General features: G+C 35.8%; 1 protein-coding gene across 6 annotated transcripts in view; it reads right to left on the minus strand.

Annotated features, from left to right (window-relative positions):
• The window catches only part of USP42 (ubiquitin specific peptidase 42), a 114,383-nt gene that overhangs the window by 35,114 nt on the left and 53,404 nt on the right, over positions 1–25,865 (minus strand). For 2 of the 6 annotated variants that reach the window (XM_074281052.1, XM_074281049.1), the window contains exons 3-4: positions 6,349–6,598; positions 1,918–2,118 (exon numbers count right to left, since the gene is read on the minus strand). In XM_074281052.1, coding sequence (XP_074137153.1) covers positions 1,918–2,118; positions 6,349–6,589 — 442 coding nt within the window. In that variant the 5' untranslated portion in view covers positions 6,590–6,598. Of the gene's footprint in view, positions 1–1,917; positions 2,119–6,348; positions 6,599–10,652; positions 10,735–15,549; positions 15,676–16,662; positions 16,831–25,865 lie in introns of those variants that run through there. The other 4 variants (XM_074281047.1, XM_074281048.1, XM_074281051.1 and 1 more) reach the window with 4 other exon arrangements.

The following is a 25,865-nucleotide window of genomic DNA, read 5'->3' on the forward strand; positions in this document are numbered from 1 at the left end:
GGAAGAGGAAAAGGAAAAAAAAGGAAAAGGAAAAGGAAAAGGAAAAGAAAGGAGAAGGAGAAGGAAAAGGAAAAGGAAAGGAAAGGGGAAAAAAAAGAAAGAAAAAGAGAAAAGTCATTTTCTTATGAGGAGATATCAAGTATGATACACTAGATAAAGTATTAGATTCGTAAACCTAGATGCAAATCTTACCTCAGACACTTAATGATCTGGGCCTATAGGCAAATTACTTAATACCAGAGTATTCAGGTTTTTTAGCTGTAAAATCAGAAGTTCTATCTCCTCTGGGTTAGATGACCTCCAATACATCTTTCCTTTCAGTTCCTACTATCTATAATCCTATCATTCCTATTGGACAAGTACTATTGAAAAGTTTCCTTTCTTATGCTACTTTCAATAAGAACAGAAATAGCCATGAAAATATCAATGAAGAATTATCATCTACAGTAGAGAGAAGATGAAAACTAAAGACAGACTTGCCAGTAACTTCATACCTACCTCTTAATAACAAAAGGAATATATATTAGAAAAAAAAATCATTATCAAAAAGAAAGTTCTACTCTGGAGAAATGTTATCAGGATTGAGTATTTTCAAGTGGGGGAAAAAAAAACCACATGGCAGGTTTTGTTATTAGGGAAGACCAAACGAGAATCTGCTTTCTCCATTAATATTCTTAAAATGTCACAAGGCTGAAAAATCCTAATACACTAAGTGGACTCCTTATTTTAGATTCATGGGTACACAGACAAGAGTCACACAGAATGAGCAGGCACAGATAGCTTTATGATCCATACTGTTGCATGGACTATTAACATGAGCGAGAACATAGATCACTGATATATAGTTAAGATCAAACAATAAAAACCTGAGAATGAGTTTATGCCACACGTAAGATAAATTTATAGGGATAAAGAACTTTAGAAAATATGTTTAATAGACAGAATAAGAAAACATATATTCAAAATTTAGCAATAAGTTCTTTACCTATTATTCTGCCACTGAGTACCTACTAACACTACCAGGATAATATAATTCAAGAGAGTATAGGTTTATTTCCACTTAATACTGATTTAAGAAATCATATAAACTATTATTCTTGATCTAGAGGCTATAGGTTTATATGAGCCAAGGAGAAGGTAGAGAAGAGGGAAGGTAAATAGAGAGGGAGAAAGAAGGGGAAAAGGGGAGAGATGGCAGAGTGAGAAGGCACAAAGTAGGAAAGGAAAAAATTCAAATTAGTTTCCTCTTGCAAAAGAACTTAAGGGAAGATTTCTCTCCTCCACTATTTTAGAGGACACCATCATATACGAATTATTTCACTCCCTCTTTAAATAAGGCTGAGAAGACAGCTTATGTTTTGGTATAGTGGCAAAGCACTGGTTCTGGAATCAGACAATGTGAATTCAAATCCTGCCTTCTGATATTTACTATTGTGTAACCTTGGACATGTTAACCTTGCTGGTTCCTCAGTTTCTTCATTTGAAATATAATGAGGTTGTACTGGATGTACGTAGACCAGTTCTAAAGCTATGATTCCATAATCCTTGTCCCTTGCTGTTTGTCATACACTGTTATTTGTTAGCAAGGTAAAAAAAAAAAATGCCAACTCAGAAAATGCCAAATGGTCATTAAACATATTACTTTTGAATATACTTTAGATTGAACTAGATGCAAAAGACTTTTTGAACTGTTGGATCTCACATGTTATATATATATATAAGTCCTCTCCTTATAATTTCAGACTCATATAAGAATCCAAATCATTACACAGTAGTATTTCTTTTGATGTTATTGTTAACATAGTAAGAATTTAACAAATTCTTGTTGACTGTTCAGTCTGATCTTCACAAAATAAAAAGAAACACAAATACATACAAAAACAATAAAAATATATATATCACCAAAAAAAAACTTACATATTTTGGAGTGTTCATGAGATAACATATAGTTGGCAAGAGGTGGCGTATATGTTAAACACTGCAGTGCAGCATTGACAAAACACGTATTGCCCAGATTCTGGAGCCCAGCTCCAACTCTATGAGATTGTTGCCACTTTAGACAAATTTTTTCGGCTGGAAAAAGGACCTTCTGTGGAGGTGCAATGCCATCACCTGTAGCTGTTAAAAACAAAAACATATCACATTTCAAAATGTTACCTTTGAAAAAAAAGTTTTGATCTTTTTAAATAATATTTTATTAATTATACTACTATGTGTTACACTAGCTGATAATGACATCTTTTAAGTTATATTCTCAGAATAATCCATGTTCTATAGATATTTTTGAAACTTTGGAAAGATTTGTACATTTCTGGAGATCAAGTATTAACAGAAAAATAATTATTAGAGAAAGTCAGAAGAAGTGAAAAACTGTCTATTTTCTATATTTAAATTAAATAAGTACCATCAAAGCCTTTACATCAGTATGTTTCACCAAAAATCTTAATATTAGTTTAAATGGAACATTTAAATGTAACAATAATAAATTTATAGTAGTGGTACATCAGAACACTAGGCTCATTCTATAGGTGAAACAAATAGGCTGATGTAGAAGATTACTGGCATTAACAAAATATTTTAAAAACAATCTGGGATATGGAGCTAGAAAAGCTACTTTAACTTTTAATCAGTACTTTACTCAGTACCTTCTCCATCTTAGCATCTTAAACAGACTTATTAAGTTTCTAAATCCTTTGAGTATTTTATATATATTTTTTTAAGTTTTGAAAGTTTTTTTTTTTTTTTTAAGATTTTATGTTGTTCACTGGGAGGGGAATGAAAATTGTTAGCACTAATATCTGTCTGCCCAGGTTGCATGTACCTTCGGATTCTAATGTTTATTGTGCAACAAGAAAGTGATATTCGCACACATGTATTGTACCTAGACTATATTGTAACACATGTAAAATGTATGGTATTGCCTGTCGTCGGGGGGAGGGAATAAAGGGAGGGGGGGTAAATTGGAAAAATGAATACAAGGGATAATATTATAAAATATATATATATATATATATAATAAAAAAAAATATCAGAGACTATGGGGGTTGCTTTTCCTACTTAGCAGAGTTCTCACAATCTTATTGGGCATGTTTTTTATCCACTGTTGCTGTCCCAATAAATATTAGGCACAGAAAAGGAATATTTGTCTGTTTTTTAGCAGTTTTATTCATTTTATTCTTCATGTGATCATTGATTCAGAATGAAGGAGACCCTGGATGCCATTTTAAAGAAGGAGAAATTGAGGGTCAGAGAGAATAAATGATACATTTTGAGTCATACAACCAGTAAATGGCTGAGGTGGATCTTACCTTGTAACAAGTAAAATGATTTGCATTGCATTTCAAAAAAAAAAAAAAAAAAAAAAAAAAAGATTTTATGTTGTTTATGATAGGCAACATAATGCAGTAGAGTTAGCTAGGCAGAAAAAATCTAAATTCAAATATAGCCTCTAAACACATAATGGTTGTATGACCCTAAGGCAAGACACCTCTCTTGGCAACTCTTTAAATCTGCTGACCTGAACTGGTTGAGGAAGTTTCCTAACCTTGGAATTCCCTATGCCAACGCAATGACAGGCTAAAATCCCTATTCTTATGTTGCTTTTCTGTTTTGTTTTAAATGTGAAAGTGATTAAAATCAGATTGATATATTCTTGCTAACAAAAGATACCATACCACAGAAAAGCAAAAATGTTGGATGAAAAGAATTATTTTTAGGTTGGGTAGGGGGCACTACAGATGGAACCCTGGGCCTAGAGTCAGAGAGATTCAAGTTAATATCTGGTCTTGGACACCTATTGGTTGCATGATCCTGAGCAAATCACTTAACTTCTGCCTCAGTTTCTTCAAATGTAAAATAAGGATAATAACAGCACCTACCTTCTAGGATTATTGTGAGGCTTAAATGAGATATTTGCAAAGTGTTTAAGCATAGTGCCTAGCACATAATAGGTCTTTAATAAATGCTTATTTTGTACTTTTTACCTGAAAAATCTTAAAAGTCTTAAGAAAAATTAGAAATAGATAATTTATACACATTCTGTAGATTTTAGAAAAGGACTTGGTATCAGAAATTTGGAACAGTAGGGGATAGGCAGAAGGGTCTTTGAAAAGCTGAATGATTAAAGTGAGTGAAGGGGAAGGACATTAGATAAAATCACTGAAATTGTGGAAGAGCAGGCATAAGAAGAGATTGGCTCCCAACAGGTACCAGCTTATAAAGAAGAGGTTATATTTTGTCTGTTATCACAGAAACCATAGCTAGACAACCTGGGTTATTTATTTTATTTTGTTAGGGGCTATTGTTGTTCAGAAAGACAAAGAAGCAAGTCACAGAGCCATCTTAATTGGTTCATTTCTTAAGACATAGACATAATACTTATCAGATTCACAAAGATTTAAGGATATTTATCTTCATTAGAACTAGAGAATGGAACATAGTTACCTATGTGTTAAATACAATGATCTTCGTATTTGTTTTAAGTCTCTGATTTGTTACAGTAATTAATAATAAGTCATAATTACTTCAATTTCACAACTGTACTATATCTGAACTGTAAATCTACAGAGTATTTTATCAGGGGGTCCACCTTTAGCACAAAAAAAAAAAAAAAAAAAAAAAAAAAGTTTTATGAAATGCCAGTCCTCAGGGAATCCCAGAGTCAAACATAAAGTTAATAAATTATCTTTCATGGAAGAACAGGACTCTGTTGTATTTTGTAATAATTTTCAGAATTTATCAGAGTTACTCTTTGATTGGCCTATACTTTAAGGATAAAAACTAAAAAATAATAATTAGTATAGCAAGTACTTTTCATGTGTTTATCAAATCTAAAAATATAGAATATCTAACATGGAGGCGATGGGGCATAATGGATAAAGAACCAGCTTCAGAACCAGGAATACGTGGATTTGTGTCCTGACTAACATATAACTGGATATATATTGCATAGCTCCTCACTTAACCTCTCAGGGGCCTATGTAGCTCTCTAACAGAGGTTCTTAATCTGGGATCTGTTAACTTCATTTTAAAAAAATATTTTGATAACTATTTCAATATAATTGGCTTCCTAAGTAACTTTATGTATTTTATTTTATTCTTTCTAAAACATTACTATGAGAAGTCTATATATTTTACCATATGAAAAAAGGGGTGAATGACCAAAAAAAGGTTAAAAAGTCCTGTTCTAAGACTTTAAGCAGAAGAGAAGACGTCAACCTGTATTGGTAAAGGAAGTCGTCTCACCAGGAAATCTGCCTTATCAATGAAATCGTAGCTCTAGTCCCTATCCCTAATAATATGTATGCTTGAACAAAAAATTTCTCCAGTGGCATTGTACATATCAATAATATATATACATATAACTTTCTTAAGAAAATTTATATTTGAGAATATATATTGATCATTTTATTTATGCCAATAATTAATACTCATAAGTCAAACACAGGGGAAGGCTCTGCTGAAATACAGAATATTTGTAGATAAGTTCACTTTTATAAATGGACAAAAATGTTCTGGTCTTATCAGGGTTGGCTTAAAGCTGAAACTATTAACCCTTTTTCTGTTATAGACCCTTTTAGCAATCTTGTGAAACCTAGAGCCCTTTTTCAGAAAAGTGTTTTCAAATGCCTACATTCAAATACCTATATCATAATGAATTGTGGTCATCAAAATATTGTTTTGAAAAGTTCAAGGATTACATATTGAGAAGCTTTGATGAAGAACCATTTAAAAACAAACCATAAATTTCAGTGTATTTTTTTAAAGTATTTTGAAAGTAATACAAACAGTAAGTTATCTATAAAAATCTTCCCAAGTAAAAATTATTGCCTTTCTTTTCACTTCAAAGTCATCTGATCAAAGTTATCAAAATCTACATTGGACTTCTAACAAGTTTGATATTTTGTTTAGGCTGTTCATTTGCATTGCTATCAAATCTCTTTCAAAGCATTTTAAATTCACACTAGATTAAGTGGATCTCTGAACTTGGCCAACAATGATCTGACTACTGGAAGGCAGTCAAGAAAAGAAACAGAGTTTAAATGAACACCTACGATTAAGAAAGCAACTATCAAGTTTATTGATAGTATCACTTGTCTCATTAAAATTCTCAGAAAGTCAAAGTTTACCCAAGAATTAGAAGTAAAAATCATAAAAAAAAAACCCATTAAAAACATTATACCATAATCCAAAATAGTTATTGATCAATTGAATATACATCACAAAATAAGGAGACTTTTGATGAATTAAAGATCCAAAACACTATGCTACAAAACCCAAAGCTATATAACAGATGGGATTTTTTGGGGGTTACATTTTTCTCTTCAAAGAAGAAAAACAAATACTCACATTGATCCTTCTGTGCTGATGGCTTTGGTTTGTCGGAAATAGATGAATTAGAATAAATTGCAGCACCAGGTACTGGTCCTAAAGAAATTTTGTGTTTGGGGATATCTGTCAAAGAAGAAACAGCTCCCCAACTTGCAGAGCCTGAGTCCATGTCTCCGAGTGAAGGTGCCACAGAGCTGCCAGGTTGATTCTGACAAGCTGATGGGTTGGAAGATTCAGATACTTTGTCAACTATAGTCATTGTTCACCTCTGGAAAAATATAAAGTTGGAAATGCTATTCATAAGTAGATAGGAAGGGTAAAGAATCATTTGTCCTATCATTAAACTATTCTGGTTTCCTAAATTCTCCTATCCATTGGTAAATAAACATTTTCAAATTAAATCATTAAAGTTTCTAAGTATGTCAAATCTTATTTCACAATAATTCTTTTCTTGGAATATCAACTTTTAAAAATGCCATACTTGAGAACACTTCAATTAATTTTTAAATACTCCTAAAATATTAGAGGAATGTGTAAAATTCCAAATTGGATTCCAACATTTACTTGCTCTATCTAGTTCCTCCCCCCAAAAAGATCAGATTTTTCCATTTAATAAGCATTTCAATTTTGCACTCTTTCCTGCCAAAATGCAAGTGTGGCTTTTTTCAGTACTTGAAGGAATCTGTAAATTCAATTTAATTTTAAATGTGTGACTCCCTCCAACAAGGAAGATAGCAACTTACCTAACCTGTCATTCTGTGAAGCTCTTGTCCAAGATCCCTTAATATCATCTGAAGACTACTAGTTCAGCACCCATAAACTGTCATATCCTTCACTCTTACTACACAAGCATATTTTTCTATATTTTTCTATCACACATAGTTTTGGTGATATATTTAACGTACACTTTATTGTTGTTAATATGCTATAGCACACTACATTGTCTTTTTTCCATTGCCCTTTGGATTATCTGAAATCTTGATTTTTTTGGATGATTATAGCATTCCATAATTTGCAATCACTAGAACAATACTGGTGTTTAAAGTGTTTTTGTTTCAGAAATGTGAGGTCACTGAAAGTACTAAGATTAGCTAAATGAAATCCAGACCATTTTCTACCTCCTACCTCTAGAACCAGATCATAATCCACCTACAGTGTCTGTCCCAGATATAGGTAATGATGAACCAACTCAATTGGCCTTCTATCCAACTGCATTTCATAGTGTGGACATCAGACATTATTTATCTACTTTAGTTTTCCAGTGTCAATTCTTAGACCAAACTCTTTTGAATGATTTGGATAATTCAGAAAGCTCTACAGTACTCAAGAAAATCAATTAGCTCAATGTAATCCATAAATATGTGCACCATCTATGGTAAATGTGTCTTATATTTGGATTCTCCTGGATATTCTCCAATCTCACCTTTGGTTGAGTTATATCTCCCCTTGCTTTATGCCTTATTTGCTACCAATAGTTAGGATTGACAGAACAAAATTGTCTCTGTCTTTGCATGTGTCAAGAAGTCTTTAATGATTGTACAAGACATCTTACTGGAAAAAGAGCTCCCAAAATTATATTTTGTTCTACCAAGGCAAAACAGTCAACAAACAGCACAGTGAGATTTTATATTTTCTGTAATTCTAGGCAACTATGAGCCTAAAAAGATGTGGTTAGCTGCAGGATATTATTTGCGAAAGCTTGCCTACTGCTTTCTTATATTTTCAAGACATGCTCAATAAATATGTAATTTTTCTCATACAGACTTTGTAAGATAAAAATGTTGGCAGATAGGTTAATAGTTATCAACATCCTATTGAATGTCTTTTCCAAATCTTAACTTTTTTCCCCCCTTCAGGTAGCCTAAAGGCTTGATTCTTCAAACACTCTCAAAATTGAGTTCCTTCTATCAGGGACTTTTTCAGCACATTTGGTCTACTCTAGCTAATCTTTCCATCTTTTTATTTTTTAGTGGAAATTTTTTTTTAATCTCATAAGAATCTAGTTCATGGTTTTGATTTTGATCTAAATGTAAAGAAGATGAGTGTATAAGCACCTTGAGATACCTTTACTTTTCAGGAAACAATTCAAAACCAACTTTGTGAATTTTGACCTCAATAGAAAGAAGTTAAGTGTATAAACACAAAACAATTCAAAACCAATTTTAAAAACTGGCTTATTTAAAAGAGAAGCCTTTACATGTGACATTTTAGATGAAGTCTGAAGAAGAGCTTCAAATCTCATTTTTATAATTTATTAGCTACATTTTCAGAAGTAGTACTAAAACACTTTAATAAATGAAAGCTTTGCATTTAGTAGAAGAAGGAATCCCCTCACTCACCTAGATCTGACAACTTTATTTACTTGGATAACCTGAAAAATCTAAAAATTCAGAGCCCCAATCCTAAACTATGAATATAAAAAAATAAATAAATAAAGTCTATGGCACATACTCTAAAGCTTACACATGCCATTATAACAGAGCCAAATACCCTCAAAAGGTTTATCTTTTCTTGGTTGACAAATAATTTTAATAAACTCAGGTAATCAAGTTTTCAAATCTATTTCAAATAAATTAAAAGTATTAAATTAAAATAAAAAGCTGAGAGAGGAGAACATACTAACAGCACAAGAAAAAATAACTGGGTAGATTGACAGCAAGGGAAGTAGGGGAAGCAAATCCAAAAGCTTAAACGGGGAAACAAGACAATTTTAGAAGTACTCAGGAATCATAGCTTAAATTCTCTCTCAAAATGGAATGATTCTAAACAGAATGGAAAAGATCACTAGAGCAATTTTTTTTAAAGTGACAAAAAAGGGCAACTACCAAAACTCAACTGCTAGATTCCTTAAAACTCTCTTCATGTTTATGAGAACGGCCTACAAATGCACAGAAAGCATTTTTAATAAAAATTTGAAAAAAGAACAGGTAGACTTTTATTTTTCATACTGGATCGTCACATAACTGACTGCAAAAGCTACAGAAAACAAAAATATCCATGTTTATTAAGAATTAACTTGGTCAGGTAAAGTATAAACTTGAAGGTTCTCCTCACACTTGTCATCTCTTACTCATATGTCCACATTACGTGAAAATCCTTGAGAGATAAGCTCAAAGGAATTACACTGAACAATAACAACACTGAGTTATTAACATCAGACAAAATATTGAACAGAAAGGTAGTGCGTTTGGTGAAGGTGTTGTTCAATACTATGGAAAATGTTTAAAATGAAAAAGAATTTCTTATTGATTAGATCATCCAAATTTCCTATTCATGAATGCAATCTGTATGATGTCATTAAGCCCTACTTATAACTTAAACTTCAGTGAAATCCTCAGTAAGGCAAAAGAGACTGGTTTAATCATTCACGCTGGAAAAACAATGAAAAGAAAAACATTCATTGTCCAGATTATGGCCATGCAACTAGCCAATAAGCCTTTAACATTTTCACTATGCTGCAGTGTGAAATTTCTGGTCTGGGTTGATCAGGTATATATAGCGAAATAGCATTGAGACAAGAGAAAACTCAATTCCAGTATAGACTCCTGCTTCCCAGGAACTTCAGGATCATTCACTCTCAGAAACCTTCCACAGAGTAATAATGGAGTAGACATACATGATAATGGATATGTTGATTTTCTGTCCCAAATATGACCCCTGACCTGCCTACCTTCCCCTCTATATACATCTGAATGCTTGCAGGCAGCCTATAGGCTGCAATGGGCATGTATAAAGTAGCTTTCTCTTGCATACCAAGGGAGGTCCTGAGATTCCAGAATGTCTTTATTTTGGATATATAAAATCTATGACAAGGCCAAGGATGAACAATGCAAAAACATATCATTTGTGAAATTATTTGAATATCAAAGGTCTGGTCAATATTTTCTTGACAGTTCTGAAGAACCAGAGTTTACACTTTGCCAGTTCTACTGTATCTGTTCTTGTGTTCCCATCCCATTTAGATTCAGTTCTAGTGTGCTGCCTTAGGGTTTTTTTTCCCCCTACAGGGAATCTGTATGGAGTTTTCTCCTCTGATATTGGGGATGATGTTGGCATTACCTAATGATAACTGAACAACCAAAAGTAATTTCTATTCAAAAACCTCTAAGGAATGAAATCAGAATTGGGTCACTAAGCCAAGGGCACTGTTTCTTGTGGGTCTCTCTTTATAATACAAACTGTGATCTTATCAATATGGCTTCTTCCTTCAGCAAAGCTGATTTATTCACTCCTTCATAGAAAAGGGGGCTACTACTAACTACTTCACCTTCTTTCTAAGGATAATTTCTGACAATCTTCACTTCTCTGGTTTTCCAGCCTACCTGTGACTTTACCTCACTGGATGAGACTAAGTTTTCCTGGCTCCTCCCTTGCAGGCTACAGTGCTTCCCTCTCCATTCCCCCTCTCCTTTTCTAAAAAATAAAAATAAAAAATAAATAAATTGAATACCAACATTCAAATACAAAAAGAGTAATTCATGTGAAACTGCAAACTTTAGTTATATTCAGTTTTTTCAATATTACAAAGTAAATTTAACAATTGGGGGGGGGAAAGACAGCCTATCTTAACAACTTTCAATGTGTATGTGTTTGTTTTGAGTCAGTGATACAGGCCTAGAACTGAAAAGAAAGATCAAGCCAGATCATATTTAAGAAACTATGCAATGCTTTCAAGGGTTGCAAACTGCTCAGCCTGCAAAATTCAAGGTTTTTCATTAATATTTTTCCTAGTAATTCTATATGGCTGGAAATGATAAAATTTCATAATCTTGAAAGGTTAAAATTACAAATAATCTAAAAGGCAGTAAAAAGATACCTAGTAGGGAAAAGGAGGTTGTAGCATATTTTAAATGAGGAAATGTATTCAAAAGATGATATAAAAGATATTATAAGAAATAAGTATTAGTGGGAAAGATGAGGGTCATGTAGCAAAAATAAGAGACAACAGATGGACAACTCAAATACATTAGTACCCTATGAAAATATTAAAGGTAATATTTACAATACCTTAGGTTTAGGAAATCTAGTGGAAATCACAAATGTAGAGTTACAACTTATCTAGGAACAGCTAGGTGGAGCAGAGAATAAGGTATTACATCAGGAGTCAGGAAGACTCAAGTTCAAATCTGGCCTTAGATACTTACTTACTAGTTGTGTAACCCTGGACAAATCACTAAATCCTGTTTACCCCAGTTTCCTCATATATAAAATGAGCTGCAGAAATGGCAACAACTTCTAGTATGTTTGCCAAGAACATGCCAAATAGGTTCACAAAAAGTTGAACAAAATTGACTAGACTGAATAACAATAAAAAGGGAATACCCCATATACACATGCAAAAACATGGATCTACCAAAATAAGAACTCAAAAATAGAGCTAGTTGTTTTAGGCTATTTAGCAAGAGTCAAATAGTATTTCATAGCTTGATAGCAAAATCAGGACTAGGAGCAGTAAGTAAAACAGATAGCTTCCAAGGTTGCAACACATGGTAGGGGATTACACTTTTCAGTATTACTCTACACATTTATGTATTTAAAAAGAAAAAAAAAAGGTCTACTTGCAATAGCATATAGGTATTTATTTTGTGATAAGTAAATTTACATGAATTACAGTGAAGGTTCAAAGTCTCTAGTGACCAGAAACAGGGATAAATTTGCCAAACTTTCTTTAAAACTCCTGCTAGAACACTGTACTGACTTAAAGTTACAATGATCATAGGGACCTAATCTGTGATTTCATCAGTATATAGAACTCCCAGTTGAAAGAAGTCCCTCTACCAATTCGTTAATAAAGAGCTTCCTAGAATAGCTGAGTGACTTGCTCTGATCGTGCAGCCAATATATGTTAGAAACAGGACTTATACCAGGATCTGATAAGAGCTCTCTATCCACTATACCACATTACCTTTTATAGAAGTGATCACATTAACATCATATAAATTTATAATTAGAAAAGTCCCTTAAAGAACATTTAATCCAAACCCCTTATTTTACAGATGAAAAAAGTAAGTCTCTTGGAACTTAAGTGATAACTCAGAATCATTCAGAAAAGATTAAATTATTTTCATTATATTATTGTCTTAAAAAAAAAAATCACCAAGGCATTTCATCAACTATCTCTAGTAAAGGAACAAGATTCATTCTCAATAGATAATTGGTCAAAAAGAAGAAATTGAAACTACCAAAAATTGGATGAAATACTGTTCCAAATAACTAATAAAAGAAGTGCAAATTAAAATTAACACTCACCTCATAGCACCAGATTAATAAAGATGATAAAAGACAGAAATAGTCAAATCTGGAAGAGCTATAGTTTAACAGGCACACAAAAAAATACTATTGGTGGAAGTGAATTGCTCCAACCATTCCAGAAAATAATTTGAAACTATATTAGAAAAGGGAGTTCCTTGTACCAATGAAATCACAGATCCAATCCCCCAAAAATAATCATTAGAAAAGTCATTAAATCTTTTCACCTCATAATCCCATTAGCAGGTACATAACTCAAGTAGGTCAAAGAGACAAAATTCAGCCTGATTCACTGTGATCCTGGATAAGTCACTTAAACTTCTGTCTGTGTTAGTTTCTCATCTGTAAAATGAGGACTATAATAGCTCCTATCTCCCAGGGTCATACACTCTCTGGTGTGTATACACAAATAATTATATAGCAGTATTTTACATAGTGATAAGGGGCTAGAAACAAAGAAAGTTCCCATCAACTGGGAAATAAATTCTGGCATATGAACATAAGGACATATATATATGTTATAAGAAATAAGAATTCTGAGAAATTTGAGAAGACACCCTGAAAAACATTAGAACTCTGAACAATGAAATGACTTCAATCAATCAAATCTTGACTAAAGAGGTCTCATTAAAAATACTCCCTAGTATTGCCTGAGAGATGGAAGATTTTAGGTACTCGATGAAACATATACTATCAGAATGGTGGATGTGTTGGTTTGTTTTCATTATACTTCTCACATATAGAGAAAGGCTGTATCAAGGTGGTAATAGGTTATTAGGAAATAGCAGTGATGTTGAATAAAATTAATTAATACATATATATGTGCATATATATGACACATTACAAGAATTGCTGTCCAAAATAGTTTTCAAATTTTTTCAAAATTTTGTTACACAACAGGGCAAGTTGGGTAACTAGGAACTACTAGAAAACTTATTTAGAACCAAATCACTAATTCCCAAAGGGTCTCAACTATTGATTTTTACTGTATTTGGCCGAAATTAAAGAGAAACTATTACTGAAGTATAAATGACTTAAATACACACACACACACACACACACACACACACACACTTCTTATAAAGAAAACTAGGCAATAATTATCTTAAATAGTTGATTAGGAAAAGCATGGATTTTTAAAACTCATTCACTTTCTATAACCAATAGATGGCCAAGACCTATTAATTCTACTCCCAAAATTTCTTTTACTTCTTTCGCCACATTTACTATAATTTCAATTATCCTGACTTAAGCTCTCATTTTGATTTCATTGAAGCTAGTTTAACAGACCTTTATTCACTGCTTGAGTAAAGTTACCACTCTGCTCAAAAGTCTATATTGTTTTCTTTATAAAAAAACATGAAAAAGTAGCAATAACTTTTTCATTTCTCCTAAATAAATTTCCAATTATAAGTCAATCATTAACAAATAATAAATGATCACAAAGGATTCACTTCATTTGGTTCAATTATGGATTGTGTTTTAAAAATCCAATGAGAAAAAAAAAAATGTTGACAATATATTCGTTAATTCCAGATTTGGAAAGAAAGCAAATCTAATTAACTCTTTTTCTTTTTCTCTATATACATATTTTCACTCAATAATTTCTTGTATTTCTTATAGTAAACTTAATAAATTTCATAAACTAGATTTTTTATATAAATTCCTACAATACAAGCAACTGTGTGTTAAATTTCTCATGTCTCAGGATTAATATAATTGAACTTTCCGAAATTGATTGAATATTTAATCATTTATTACTAGTACTTGTAAACCACTACCTCAAAAAATTACTTTTTTCCTGTCAACATCTACTTCTAACAAAAGTCAAGTAACAAAGTAAACAAAGCCATTCCTATTACTATCTGCCCTTCCTCTTCTTCCCCCCACCAAAAAAAAAAAAAAAAAGGTTGGACACAAATATGGAAGTATAAAAGTGAAGAGTCAACTTTATCCATGTTTTCTTTGGAGTGACAAATTTTCATTGGTGGTGATAGGAATATGTATTAGAATACATCCTACTTTTTCATGTTAAAAAAGAATCATTAAACATTGTGGCAATCCATATACATCTGGACAAAGATGAAGAAAAGAAACAGTTACATGCCACTGTTTTTTTTTTTTTTTTTTGTAAACAATGTAATTTCATTATGTAGCAGTTTTCTTTTTAAAAAACAAAAAGCTTGGAAAAGAGTTCAGGCCCCAAGCTGAAGATTTGTCAGATTACATTTTTAAAAATTGTTTTAATTCAATAATCACACTGCCTGATTTTGAAATTTATAATCCAAATATATTTAAGTAATTACAAAAAGAAAGTGAAAGTGACTGTAAGTGAAAACATAAGTGAATTGATTACTCAATGAATAAACAGTAAAAGTATAGAATTCATCTTTTGAATAATTAAAAGTTTATAGTTTTGAAAAAATTAAGATGGAATTTCTAATTTAGAAATCCCTTAAGCAGAAACATCACAAAAATTAACTACATCATATTATCTTTATCCAGAACAATAAGCCTAATTTAAAGATGAGTGACCAACACAATACTGTTGTAAGACTGACTGACTTTAAAATAACTACATTAAAATAACATTCCTATAGTAATCACCATGCTTTCGCATAAACAAGCAAATTGGATGTCAACATAAGAACTTGAAAATAAACAGAACTGTTTAGCAAAATCAAGAACTGAAATTCCAATGGCCCTAACCTTATGTAAACTTATTAAATTCAAATACAAGAACCCAGATTACATGATTTTTATTCTACAAAGTCTTCATTTCAAATCTTACATCACAGAGGGTAGCCATACCCCCATTTTTATCTGAAGAAAAAAAGTATTCTCGGTATAACTTTAAATAACATAAAGAATAAGACATATTGTAGAGGCAGTCGATGCCCGTTTTTTAAAAAGGCACGATTAAACAAGGTGTGTGGTGGTGGTGTTCCTAAACACGCGCTTCACACTCACCCGTATTACACTGCTTTCCTTCCCTTTCTCCATCTCTTCTTTTCTGCTACCGTTGGAAAATTATATACACAAAACCCTGAGCAATACAAGCAGGGGCTCTATAGTTCACACAAGGGCAAACTATCTTAAATAGAGGAGGGCCAAGCGATAAGGGTGGGGATTTTTCCCCTAGAAAAAAATGGAGGGGGGTGGAGCAGAAGAGAATAGAGTCGAGAAGAGGGGGCGCGTTGGGTCGGGGGAGCACACGCTTAAAGGAGGATGGCGGTAAAATTGGGGGGGTGTAGAGGATAGGGATAGGAGACACTAAGGAGAACGTGAGGGGAGGCATCAAGCTGAGGAGAGGAAGGAGGCGGAGCAGACCTAGCGGGGTGCAGGGAGATGATGCCCCCTCCTTCCTCCCAGCTGCTGCCGAAGCTACTCCAGCACACGCCCACCCTGGGGAAAGATACCGGCTCTGGGGCCTAGCAGCAGCCGCCCTGCCGGTGAACCTAGTCAGCCAGGGGGCGGGCTCAGCCTCCTCCTACCCATCCCAGGGCCCGGACCCCAAGTCACCCAACCACTCTAACTCCTACCTGGCCCCCCAAGGAAAACAGCTTGTGGAGATGAAGCGGGACGGAAGAAGTGGGGAGGGGGACAACCATTAAGAAGCAGTGTCCATGGCAACGAAGGGGGAGAAAAAGGGGACGGGTGGGGGTAGATTTCACCCTATTCCCTACTCGAGTCCCTCCTTGCAACGCCTACCCGAGTGACGGGAGGGGGGAGCCCCCTTTCCCCTTCCTGCGCCGGGGGCGAGGGGGCGGCGGCCGCGCCTCGGCCCGGAGCGGGGGCTGAGGCGCCCCCTCCCCGCCCCACACCTGGGCGGGGAAAGGCCGCGGCTGCCCCAACCACCACCATCTCCCCCACGCCTGAGGGGGAAACGGCGGGACCTCTGCCAGAGCCGGGCCAGGTTAGGGTCGGAACCGGGATGGAGGCAGAGGCAGAGGCTGAGGCTCCAGGGTGTCCCCCACACACACATACACACACCACCCCGCGCCCCGACCCTACTCCCCGGGGAGTCCCCTTCGGCGGGGAAGGACAAATCGTCTAAAAGCAGAGAGAGAAAGCGGCTACGACTACCTGGCTCTGCTCCTCACTCCCTCCATCCCCGTCCGGCCGTCGCCGCCGCCGCCTCCTCCGCTGCTGCTGCTGCTGCCGCTGCCCGCTGCCGCCGCTGCCGCCGCTGCTATCGCCGCCGCCGCTGCCGCCGCCGCCGCACACAGCCTGAACCGCCCGGCGGGGGACAATGACGTGCCTCCATCCGGGCACCGCCGCCGCCGCCGCCGACGCCTCCTCCGGGTCAGGAGCCGGCGCCGGCGACAGTTCTCCACTCTCGCCGCCAGGGGGCGCCGCGCCACGCCAACTCCGCTGTGTAGCCCGGCACGCCGCCAGCCCCGCGGTTAAGAGGCGGTAGCTCTAGTGGAGCTTCAAGTAAGTAACGGGCCAGCGATTCTCCCCGCCTCCATCCCTCCTAGAGGGAGGGGAAGGTCGTCAAAGTGCCTGAGCCCTCTGGAGGAGGAAGTGGAGCGAACGCCGAGGAGATATGTCTTAGGAGTCCTCTCACTACGGGGTGGCGTCAACGGCGGCAAAGGAAGAGGTGAAAATCGTGAAGCAGTTTCCTAGGTGTCTGCCCAGCACCGAGAGCATTCCAGAGTCCCGGCCACCCTTTCCGGACAGCGAGCAAAGATCACTCCTTTCCACGCCCCCGGCGTCCTTCGGCTCCGCTGCTGCCCCCGAGTGTGCGTGCGTATGTGTGCGTGTGTTTCTTTTCCCCTTTAAAGAGCAGCTGCGGCTGCGGCCGCCGCGGCCGCCGCTGCCGCCTCTTCTCCCGGCCCCGGAGCCTTCCGCTCGGTTTGGGGGAGCTGTACTGCAAGCGCTCTTCCTGATTTCCCCGTCGCCTCGATTAGCCGCCCTCGGGGCGGGGGCGAGGGCGGGGGTTGCAAGGGTTCCACTAACGCAGAGTGCTGCCCTTGTCCCCTGGCCCAACTTAGAAACACCCTCTCCGCCCTCCCCCCGCGTTCTTTGTTTCGTGCGAGGATCCCACCCACCCTTTCTAGTGGGGCTCCAAGGCGATTATCCCAAGAAACAAAAGGCAGGCCGTGGGAGAGAGGAGTCTCCCCCTAGACCCCCACGCACGAAGCCACACAAATCCTCCTCCAAGAGAAAACCACTGTACTGGCACCCACCCCGTGGGCTCTAGCGGAACGGAACGCGGGAATGTAGCGGCAGGGTCGGAAAGACCTGACGATGTTGATCATTTTTTCTGACTGAAGGCTTCTTTGAAAATCCAGTTAGTAATATATTTTGCGCCATTTCCTATGTATCAAAGTTTTGTTTGAAGAAAAGTTAACTTTCTATGTGGTGTGTCATGGAGATATAACATGTTTAGGAGTCAGAAGATTCTCTCCCTGGAAATGGACGAGTTCTGGAGTTAAGTTTTGTGTATGTTGTGTGTCCTGGGACTCATTTGGCAAAAAATTTATAGTCCCTTTCTCACAAATAATTGGAAGAAATGGCTAACTTTTAGTTTGAGATTAATGAAAATAAAGATGTAGGATGTTTCCTCCATCCAAATTCACAGACTCCGTGAAATCTACTTATAGATTGAAGACCCGAGATTTAAAAACTCCAGCTGTATCCAATCTGTCTTCATTTTACACCGTTTCAAACCGTTCCCCAATAACATCTGTTTGCAAGGGTTTTTCCCTTGAAAAAAAATTTTTTAAATCATGAAGAATGTGGGGAAATGGTTGATTGTAAAAGTAAATTTCAAAGACTAGAAGGTAATTGGCTTTACTACGAAATCAGTACACATGGAAGATGGAAATACATATGGAAATAGCAATATTTGCTTTACAATTGTCAAGTGATTTAAATAAATCACAGGAAATCTCACATCTATAATAATTACTTACATTTCAGTAGTGTTTTAAGGTTTGCAACTATGAGGTAGGTAAATAAAAATATTATTTGCATTACTAATATTAATTAGTGATAAATTAATATTGACTTGCCCAGGGTCAACTTCAAATGAATAAAAGAGCCAGTTTGCCTGTTTCCAATATATTCTTTCCCTTATGGAATTTTTCTCTTCTCAATAGAACAAAGAACATCAGCATATTGCATGGTAGATACAATCATATTAAGGAGGATGCTCCTAAATAGTAAAATTTGGATTTTGGAGCAAGAACCGTCTCTGTGACTTTCTTTGTTATCCCAGCACTAAACCATAATGCTTGGTACCTAATAATTGCTCATTTATTATGTCAGCATTGAGTACCTTCTAAATTCAATCAGATTATAGATTTGAGATTTCCTTTATGAATTTTTTTAATATTTCAAGAAGGTTCCATAGGTTTCACTAGACCATCAAAGGGGTTCAAGACACACATACAAAAAGGTTAGGAAACCCTGTATGTAAGGCCCTCTGCAATTTTGCTCCATACCATTCCTTAGCCTTTTTTCACACTGTATTCCTTCAACCATTCTACATTCTAGCCAAGCTATTTTTCAACTTAGCGTGCCCTCTGCTGCCTCTCTACAATGTGTGGGCCAGAAATTGTCAAGCAAGTTGCTGAGAAGACAGGCAACTCTCCCCAGTGTGGATTGAACTAGATTAAAATGTAATAGGGAAATACTGTATTTAACAACAGATACAAGAATACAATAAACTATAGATAATAGTAATTTGTGGTTTTCTTAGTCACTATTTAGCCAGCGGGGGCTTAGGCACTCTATTTCTATTTGAGTTTTACATTTCTGTTATAGGTCATTTACCCCTAAGGCCAAGTTTGGAAAACCCTTCGCCCAGATTTCTTATCTCTCACTAACCATTTCTTTCAAAGTGTAGCTTAGTTGCCTCCCCTAATTCCCATAATTGTTAAGAGTTCTCTGTTTCCTCAGATCTCCCAAAATTGTACTCATCTGTTGTATCCTTCTCAATGGAATGTCAGCTCCTTAAGGGCAGGGAATGCTTGTCTATCTTTTTTTCCCCCAGTTTAGCACAATGCTTATATAGAGCCTTAATAAATATTCAACAAACCTGGAATAAACTGGATAATGCAGGTATTTTGGATGCTTAAGTCTAGTGCCATTTTAACTTCCATTCCAGAAGAAATGCTGAGTTATCAAAAAATGTGAAGTAAAACACAATTAGAGGTGTCCGAAAGTGGAACTGGCCACTTTAGGGAGTAATGGGGACTGTCCCCCTCCCTCGACTCAGAAATCTTCTACCAGAGACCAGATAACTATTCATCAAGAACTTAGTAGGAGGGATTCTTATTCAAAGATATAGTTGGGCTAGATGGCCTCCAGGGTCTTTTCAAATTTGAGATCCAGTGATTCTTTTTTATTTGTTTTTTCGATGAGCAATTGGGGTTAGATGATTTGCCCAAGGTCACACAGCTAGGCCTTGTTAAGTGCCTGAGGCTAGATTTAAACTCAGGTCTAGTGCTCCATCCACTGCAGCACCTAGCTGCCCCAATCCTGTGATTCTTAATTGAATTTTACCTTAAAGTAAACCATCCAGTGAAGCAGAGATGGATTGTAAAACCAGTTTGACAATTCTCAAACTCCACCAGAGTCCAAATAGGTACAGGGAATTTTTTTAAAAAGGAAAAAAAGAAAAAGAAAAACAATAGAGCCCTTCCCCTACAGGTACTTATAATTTAATCTAAAATATGACTTGCTAGCAAAAACATGTAAATAAGGCAAAGAATTCTAGTCAAAGTGCTTAAAAAAATTATTGGAGGATAAAGATCCTTTTTATGGGGAGGTAAGCGAATGCTTAGTTGAGAAGGAGGTGATAACCAAGTTGGGCCCTGACGGGAGAGAACAATCTCAAGGCAAATTGAAGAGGAACGGAGTATATTTGAAGCTTACATTCAAGAAAGCTTAAAGAAAGACAAACTCAGGGAATAACTAGGACACTTGGCCTGCTATGTGATTTTACTAAGAAGTTATTAAGCATACCTATTGTGTACAGTGACACAATGCAGTCTCCTTCAAGAAACTTAAAATACAATGAGCAGATTAGGTTTAGGGCTGTCATGATCCCAAAAGAGGAGTGCAACAGAAAAGTCTCAACTCTGAAGTATTTTAAATGTTACCCACTACAAAGTGACTTGGACTTAGAAACTTTTCCTTTTGGTCAACTTTGTTAATTAAAGAAGCATTTATTAAGTATTAACAATATCCTATGGCAACATGCTAGATTGGAAGAAGGAATACAAACAGGAAACCAAAATAGCTACTGTCTCCAAGGAGGGTACATTATATTAAAGGGAAATCAACACAAATACAGAAAAGTAAACTCAAAATATATACAAAGTATATAGTGGATAGGTGCTGATCCTGGAGTAAGGAAGACCCAAGTTCAAATCTTGCCTAACTCTGTGATACTGGGAAAGTCTATTTGCCTCAGCTTTCTCATCCATAATATGAGTTAAAGAAGGAAATGGCAAACCAGACCAGCATCTTTGCCAAGAAAATTCCAAATGAGATCATGAAGAGTTAGATAAGACTGAAAATGACTGAATAAAAATAACAAAAATATGAAATAAATTCCAAAAGTGCTAATCAACTGCTGGGATCAGGACAGCCTTCCTTTATTGGCACTTGGATTGAGTTTTGAAGTAAGCTAAGGTGGCTTCTCCTTTTAAGGAGAAGGTGGAGGGAGATGAATTCCAAACACAACAGACAATTTGTGAAGAGGACTAGAGATGGGAGAGTGAACATTTTGAATGAGAATTAAGTAAACCAGAATTGGCAACATTGAATAAGCATGGAAAGGTAAGATAGAGCTGACTGACTGCTAGAGGGCATTAAAAACCCAAGCAGAAAAGTTTTTATTTTACCAAATAAAGCAGGAGGGAGCCACTGAAGCTTCTTGGAGAAAAAAAAAAAAGACATGCCATGCCTATTATCACTTTGTTAGTAATATTACTTTGTTTGGAACACTTATACATCGCTGGTAGAGTTGTGAACTGATCCAACTATTCTGGTGAGTAACTTGGAACTATGCCCTAAAGAGATCATCAAGAGTGGAAAAGACCCATATGTACAAAAGTTTATAGCAGGGCTTTTGATAGTAGCAAAGAAGTGGAAATTGAGGGGATGCCCATCAATTGAGGAATGGCTGAACAAATTGTGGTATATGAATGTAATGGAATACTCTTGTGCTATAAGAAATGATGAGCAGGCAGATTTCAAAAATCCTGGAAAGACAAGAACTGATGATGCTGCATGAAGTGAACAGAACCAAAGTTGTACACAATAACAACAACATTGTTTAATGATAAACTTTGATAAGACTTAGCTCTTTCAGCAATAGTGATCTAAGACAATTCCCAAAAACTCATGATGGAAAATGCTATCCACATCCCAATTAATGAAGTCTGAATGCAAATTGAAACATTCTATTTTCACTTTTTTTTCTTTCTTGTGGTTTTCCCCTTTTGTTCTCATTCTTCTTTCACAATAAGACTAATGTGTAAGTATGTTTAATATGATTGTATATGTATATATTGCATATATACATATTGGACTGTTTGCCATCTGGGGGAGGGGAAGAGGAAGAAAAAAAGAACTCAAAATCTTGTCAAAATTAATGCTGTAAATTATGTGTAATTGGAAAATTTGAAATACTATTAAATAGGAGGGAAAGAAATATCAATTTGTGAACCAAAAATTGAAAAAACTTAAAAATATATATAAAAAATAAAAGGAAGTCCAGAAGGGCAATATTGGAACAAACAAGCAGGGCAATATTGGAACAAATTTGTTAAATTTACTATGTTTTTAAAAATATTTATTGCTTCATATACAATTTTCTGTTTTTCTTTGTATATGAAAATGTTCATTTCTGTCAAGTTCATAATAAATGCAAATGCAAAATTTTTAAAGGAATATCAATTTGATCCAAAATAATTCTGAGATGAAATTCATGATGAAAAATGCTGTATATTTCCAGAGAGAGAACTGGTGTATCCTGAGTGCAAATTGACGTGTAACTTTTTCACTTTTTTTTTTTTTTTTTTTTTTTTTTTTTTTTTTTGCTTTTTTGGTGACAGGGCTAAATGAAAATATATTTTGCATGATTTCACATATATAATTGATAATATATTACTTGCCTTCTCAGTAAGTTGGGTAGAAGCTGGAGAGGAGAGAATTTGGAAGCAAAAATTTTTTTTAAAAAATATTTCTTTAAAAATTTATTGTAAAGGGCTAGAACTGAGCAAATGCATTTGGATAATGGAGCACATTGCCAATTGGAAGGTTCCCTATTAACTTGTTTGAAGGTTGACTCTCCCCAGCTATTCTGTGCTGACTTGATTGGTGGGACAAAGAGGGGGAGGTGATGTGTGTGGGAAGAGTAGGAGGAGGAAGAGGAAATTGAGACGCTCATGCTGAGTCTCTCCAGGCGTTTGAGGGAGGAAGGTGTGTGTGAGACTGCTAGACCTAATCCCCTGACCTTGACCGTAAAAGATCAAGAATAAAGACATTTAGTGATCCTGACTCCAGCTGATTTCTGGGAAGACAGAGTTCCAGCAATTTATAATTTAGAAAGTAAAATAAAGCAATGTCAATGTGTAGCTATGGAGGATGGTTTGCAAAGGGGAAGGACTAGATACAGAGAGACCAAATAGGAGGACATTTCAATAGTCTAGATAACAGGAGAAGAGGATTTGAAGTAGGGTAGTGGCCATGTGAATGTAGAGAAGTAAACATATATAAAATATACTGTGACAAATGATTAAACATGAAGAGTGAGAAAGAGAGGGTTGAGGATGACAGCTCTTAATAGAAATGGAGAAGTTAAGAAGAAAAGAAGGTTTTAGGGAAAAAGAAAAGGGCCTTGAATTATGCTGTGTTTGTTTTTCTGGAAAGAATTCTCATATTCTTAGCTTAGCTTAGGTGTTAAAATTTATTACAATTAATAGTTTACCTACTAACCAATCCTGAACTTAGCTCTGGGCTTCTTGCCAAGACATTTCTTGGGAGCTGTCCACCAGTGCAAGTCTTTAAAAATCAAACATTTAATAAGGAGATAGTTTGGAAAGTCTGGTCCTCTTAGGGAGAAGAGCTTAAAGTTACATATTGTAGAGCACTTTAAGGATTATAAAAGCACTTTTCTCACATTGACTAAAAGATAGGGAGTACAGGTGTAATTATTATTCCTTTTATAGATAATGAAACTGAATATCAGAGAAGTTGACTATTTTGCTACTAAGTAGCAGAGCTAGTACTGAGACCAAGGTCTTCTAGCTCCAACTACAACACTAATTTGTGACTCTCAGAAGCTATGCAGAGCTGACATTTCTTTTCTCACAAGAAAAGGCAAGACTTTTTTTTTTTTTTAACTTTCACTTTCACCTAACCTCAAAAATATATCCATTTCCCAAATAGATACTGAAAGGAGCTCTTTCAATCTGGATTCAGGAACCCAAAAAACTCTTTCTTCAATAATTTGTCTTAGCTTTTTAAGAAATGTTTTACATAACTTCACAAGAGAACCTAGAACTCAAAAATTTTAAAAACAAACTTTTTTTTTGTTTTGAATGTAACTGGGGAAAAATATTAAATGAATAAATCAAATGCAAAGAGTTTGTCTCAGCCTTCTCCATTAAACAGCCTTTCAACAAAGTTAGAAGAAGCAATTCCTGGACAGTATCTTGAAGGAATTAAAGATACTCTGAATCTATCAGCTCTTCTTTGCTGCAAATTCATTCATCTTTTATTTATGTATTTATTCATTTGGTTATCTTTGTAAGAGATAACTAGAGAACTAGGGAGGTTTGCCTCTGGAGACATGTTTCTGACCAGGTATGCTACAACTACAGATTTGACAAAGAAAAATGAAAATGCACATCTAGCCAAGACTTGTGTTGTGCTGTGCATGTGCTTGAGTTTTTAGGGAAGCAGTCCTTTTAATATTGGGTTTCAAAGGCCCTCTACTGGTCTATTTAGAGTTCTGCATTGATGTATTTGAATTATTAAACATAAGAGATTCCAAAAAGGAGGATTTATCCCCAACCCCAATTCTGTCCCCCTACCTTTGAGGTCAACATCACAACTTACCCCTCCTTCATCCCTTGATAGGATATTAAATTTTGAAAAGAAATCCCTTCACAACTCATAACACTGCACTTCATTTTCATTGACTTCCAAGAGTATTACACATGTAGAACAGCTGTGGGATTGAGTTGCTATAATATTATTTTGACTTTTCTGAATGACTTTCTCAAATGATTAAGTGCAGAATGAAAAGGTTTTTACAAAGTCAAATCATACAGGCAACCTGAAAAGTGCCCACTGCTGTGTTTGAGTGGTACAAAAAAAATCTTCCCATCTTTTAGGCTTCCTCTTTCTACTTTTTAATATTCATCTGAGCTTTGTGTAGCTTGCCAACGTTTCCCAATTGAATTTGCACTATTTTGATTCTAATTTTACATTCCATTTCACTTTCCATAGACAGCTTCCCTTTGCAGCAAGCAGTCTGAACCTCATTAGAGTGCTCGAATAGCTTATGTGGGTAACAGCACTCTTAGGATATTACAGAGGAGTGAAGAAAGTATCTTTCTGTCATAGTTTATTAAGGGGCAATGGGAAGGGGGTGGGATGTGTGTATATTTTTTGTGAATATATGATGTGAATTCCTGTTTCACCTACTCTCTGTATGACATCAATGAGAGAGAATATGGCATGGGAGAGAGAGCTTAGCCTTAAAAACAGGACCTGTGTTCAAATTCCTCCTTTCTATAAACTCTGTAAATCTGTGGAAGTCATTTTATTTCTTGATCATCTAGTCTAGGCAATTCTGTAAAATCTTAACTTGTAGAGAAAAAATTACTCGGCAGGAATTCTCTCACCACTAGGCCAGAAAATTCTCAATACACCTCAAAGGAGGTATTTTGAAAGAAATAGTCCCATGAATATGTAAGTGTTCATATGTTGATCCTTGGCTAAAGTTTATAAGTCTACTTCCCCACCCCCCAGCTAGTTAAGAGTTTATATTTAAACCAAAGAAAACAATGTGAGTATTTTACTTTTCAGGGTAAAGTCAATAATTGATTTTTCTGAGTTGCATATTGTTTTCTCAGTTCTTTCTACATCTAGCAAATTAGATAGTCTGTAAGGGCCATTCCATTGATTTATGTTCCTCTTTGTGAGTTAATAATATAGTAAGACAAATGAATCTTTGTATTAGATATTCAGACTCATTCTGTTTTGGTTCACAAATGCTCCCAACATGTATCCTACATTTTCAATCTAAGGAAATA

Source organism: Sminthopsis crassicaudata, chromosome 1, assembly GCF_048593235.1.
Source record: "Sminthopsis crassicaudata isolate SCR6 chromosome 1, ASM4859323v1, whole genome shotgun sequence".
Classification (NCBI taxonomy): Eukaryota; Metazoa; Chordata; class Mammalia; order Dasyuromorphia; family Dasyuridae; genus Sminthopsis; species Sminthopsis crassicaudata.